Here is a 2,537-nt window from a genome sequence, read left to right as displayed (position 1 = left end):
TTGAGATATCAAAAAAGTACTCCAGAGTGTTGTTCAGCATGGGGGTGAGTAGAAAATGAAGGCTAATCATGTTTTGGGTGTACTATTCCTTTAAGTCATGTCCGGTTAGCACTACGTGATGCTTAGTTGTATGTCTTAAGTGAAAGAAAACCTTTACTTAGAGCAGAATTAATCTGAGGATCAAAATTTAAGTCAGACTCTAAAATCATCTAAAATCATTCCCAGATTTACAAAAGACTACTTTAGACAACGTTTAAGAGCACCAACGTTCAAGGAAAGAGAGCAAGTAGTAGAACTAAAAATGAAAACAATGATCTCAGTTCTTCTTTCAATGAAATGTTAAAAAAATGAGACAAAAGCATTTAATTATTACAGCCAAACACAAAAGAACAAGATGGTGGTTTTCCTTTAAGAAAAAGATGTTAAATCATTGGTAGGTGAAGTGCCTAAACAAGGACTCCCAGGCAGGTAGAAATATAGATGACTTATAGAAGAAGCTTCTGTTTCATACCTGAAGAAGTTGTTATTGGAAAAATAAAAAACTAAATAACAATTGTATGAGATTGCAAAGGAACAAAATAACCTACATCCATCCTGGATCTTTTCCATGGTATTGTTATATGGTTGGTATTGCTGGTCTTGTGCTCCTATTTTTGCCTTTGCTTATTATATTTTTGTCATGGATATTTTACTTCTACTCTGCTTACACAAGCTGTTCTGGACAACTAGTGCAACAAAAGCAGCTACAGCTAAAGTCATTGCATTTTATGATGATCTGACAACACGTTTTAAAGGAAGAGGGCATCAAATCCTGTAAGTTTTTTTTTTTTTGCATTACCTATCATCAGCCATGGTCAGTTGTTGTTGTGTTTTTAGATTTGAATCCTTGTTTTACATTCTTAATACTCATCAACCAGATAAAAAAAGAGAATAACAGAGAAACCAACAGTACCACTTGGGCAGATGATGTGTTCCTGGGGAAGTGGTGCATTCGAGGGGAGGTCAGGTAATGCTGATAGTGCTGCGGAAGCTGCTGGAGTTGGTACTGAGGAGGGAGAGCAGCATCTACACTGAGATCCCTGAAGAGAGAGAGGAACAGATGAGTGGGACTAAATCAGCATTATTACTCTTACAAGACAGACAGACAGACAGATGGGCACAGAGAGGAAAATATAGAATAATTTCTCAACTCAGTAGGATTCTAGTTAATCCCAGATGAGGACTCACCAGTCGGTGCCTTCAGCCAGGTATCGTTGCTGCTGTGTTATTGGCTGAGGAACATGGATGGGAGGGGAGTATTCATAACCTGAACGCAACCGATGAGAATTCAAAGGAATACGCTCCTGGGTTCTTCTGAAATTAGATTAAAAGGCGTTTTTACTTTAATTGAATTTCTAAGTATTTGCATGTGAATTTGCATGCTATACCATCAGTACCTGGATGAGTGGGGAAGGATCCTGCGGTGCTGCGCTTCAAAGAGCTGCTGCTGGATGAGGTATTGCTGGTGTAAGGCCTGAGGTAGGAATGAAGGCCCTGACACGTCCTGAAACTGAGGCGGTGCAGGTAGGGCAGTGAGTGTCGGGTGGTGTGCGGTGGGTAGGTGGGCAGCCAGGCCCGCCTGCGGGGTCTGGCCGGCGTGTCCGAGAGGGAACTCTGCTGAGATGGGAGCCTGGGGTGCGCCCAGGTGAAAGTGTCGGCAGGAGGTAGCATGGCTGTGCTGATGCCTGCTGAAGTGCGCTCCTATGTGAAATAAAGGCAAATCGATGAGAGAGAACAAGACTGTGATCTTTCACACTGAGAAAGAGACAGAGTGAGAGCTCTAAAAAGATATATATGATGAAAAAAGAAGAAATCAGACTCAGAATAAGAGACACTAGGACTGAGAGGACTAAAATCTAAATTTTACTTATACTCACCAGAAAAAAACAGAGTTGGGAAGTAACTTGTTATGTTTGGTTAATTACATAAATTTGAACAAGTTTTTTTTTAAGTGCTTTTAGGAGTAGTTGCAGGTTACTGTACCTTACACGTTTACTTAAGTAATATTCTTGCGATAGTATCACTACTCTTACTTGAGTAAAAATTCTGGTTGTTCTACCCACTATGAGTAACTATAGCAATAAAGGTAAACAGAGCAAACAGTGGAAGTTCTTTATTCTTTCCTAACAAACAGCTACGCTTGACAGTTGAATGATGAATTCAGACTAGTATTTCAGATAACATAGAATAGAAAAAAAGTAATAATAAATAAAAAATGTACTGAATTATCATTTATTAAAATAAAATAGTGATTTAGAAATTTTTTAAATAAAAAAAATATTCTTCAAAACAAAATGTTCCAGACTCAAAAGTTTTTCTAAAAAAAATGTAGTTAAGGAGCTCCATCAGGCTTACTTGTTATAATATATATATATATATATATATATATATATATATATATATATATATATATGATTATATATTTTATTAAAATTTGATTTTTTGTTTTCATATTTGAATTATAGTTGAATTTTTTTAAATGTATTTTTAATTTCTTT

At 36.8% G+C, this 2,537-nt stretch overlaps 1 protein-coding gene across 1 annotated transcript; it reads right to left on the bottom strand.

Moving 5' to 3' along the window:
- Window positions 1-90: 90 nt before the first annotated feature.
- Window positions 91-1,786, bottom strand: LOC107081404 (RING finger protein 165-like; the record flags this gene model as incomplete). Its single annotated transcript, XM_015369588.1, has 3 exons — window positions 91-1,079; window positions 1,228-1,353; window positions 1,437-1,786. Coding segments are annotated over 3 exons (711 nt in total), but the record flags the coding sequence as incomplete, so codon positions are not given.
- Between the last annotated feature and the right edge of the window lie 751 nt (window positions 1,787-2,537).

Source organism: Cyprinodon variegatus, unplaced genomic scaffold, assembly GCF_000732505.1.
Source record: "Cyprinodon variegatus isolate N-32 unplaced genomic scaffold, C_variegatus-1.0 Scaffold4713, whole genome shotgun sequence".
Taxonomy (NCBI): domain Eukaryota; kingdom Metazoa; phylum Chordata; class Actinopteri; order Cyprinodontiformes; family Cyprinodontidae; genus Cyprinodon; species Cyprinodon variegatus.
The sequence above is the reverse complement of the archived record's forward strand: the minus strand, read 5'-3'. Positions and strand labels throughout refer to the sequence as shown.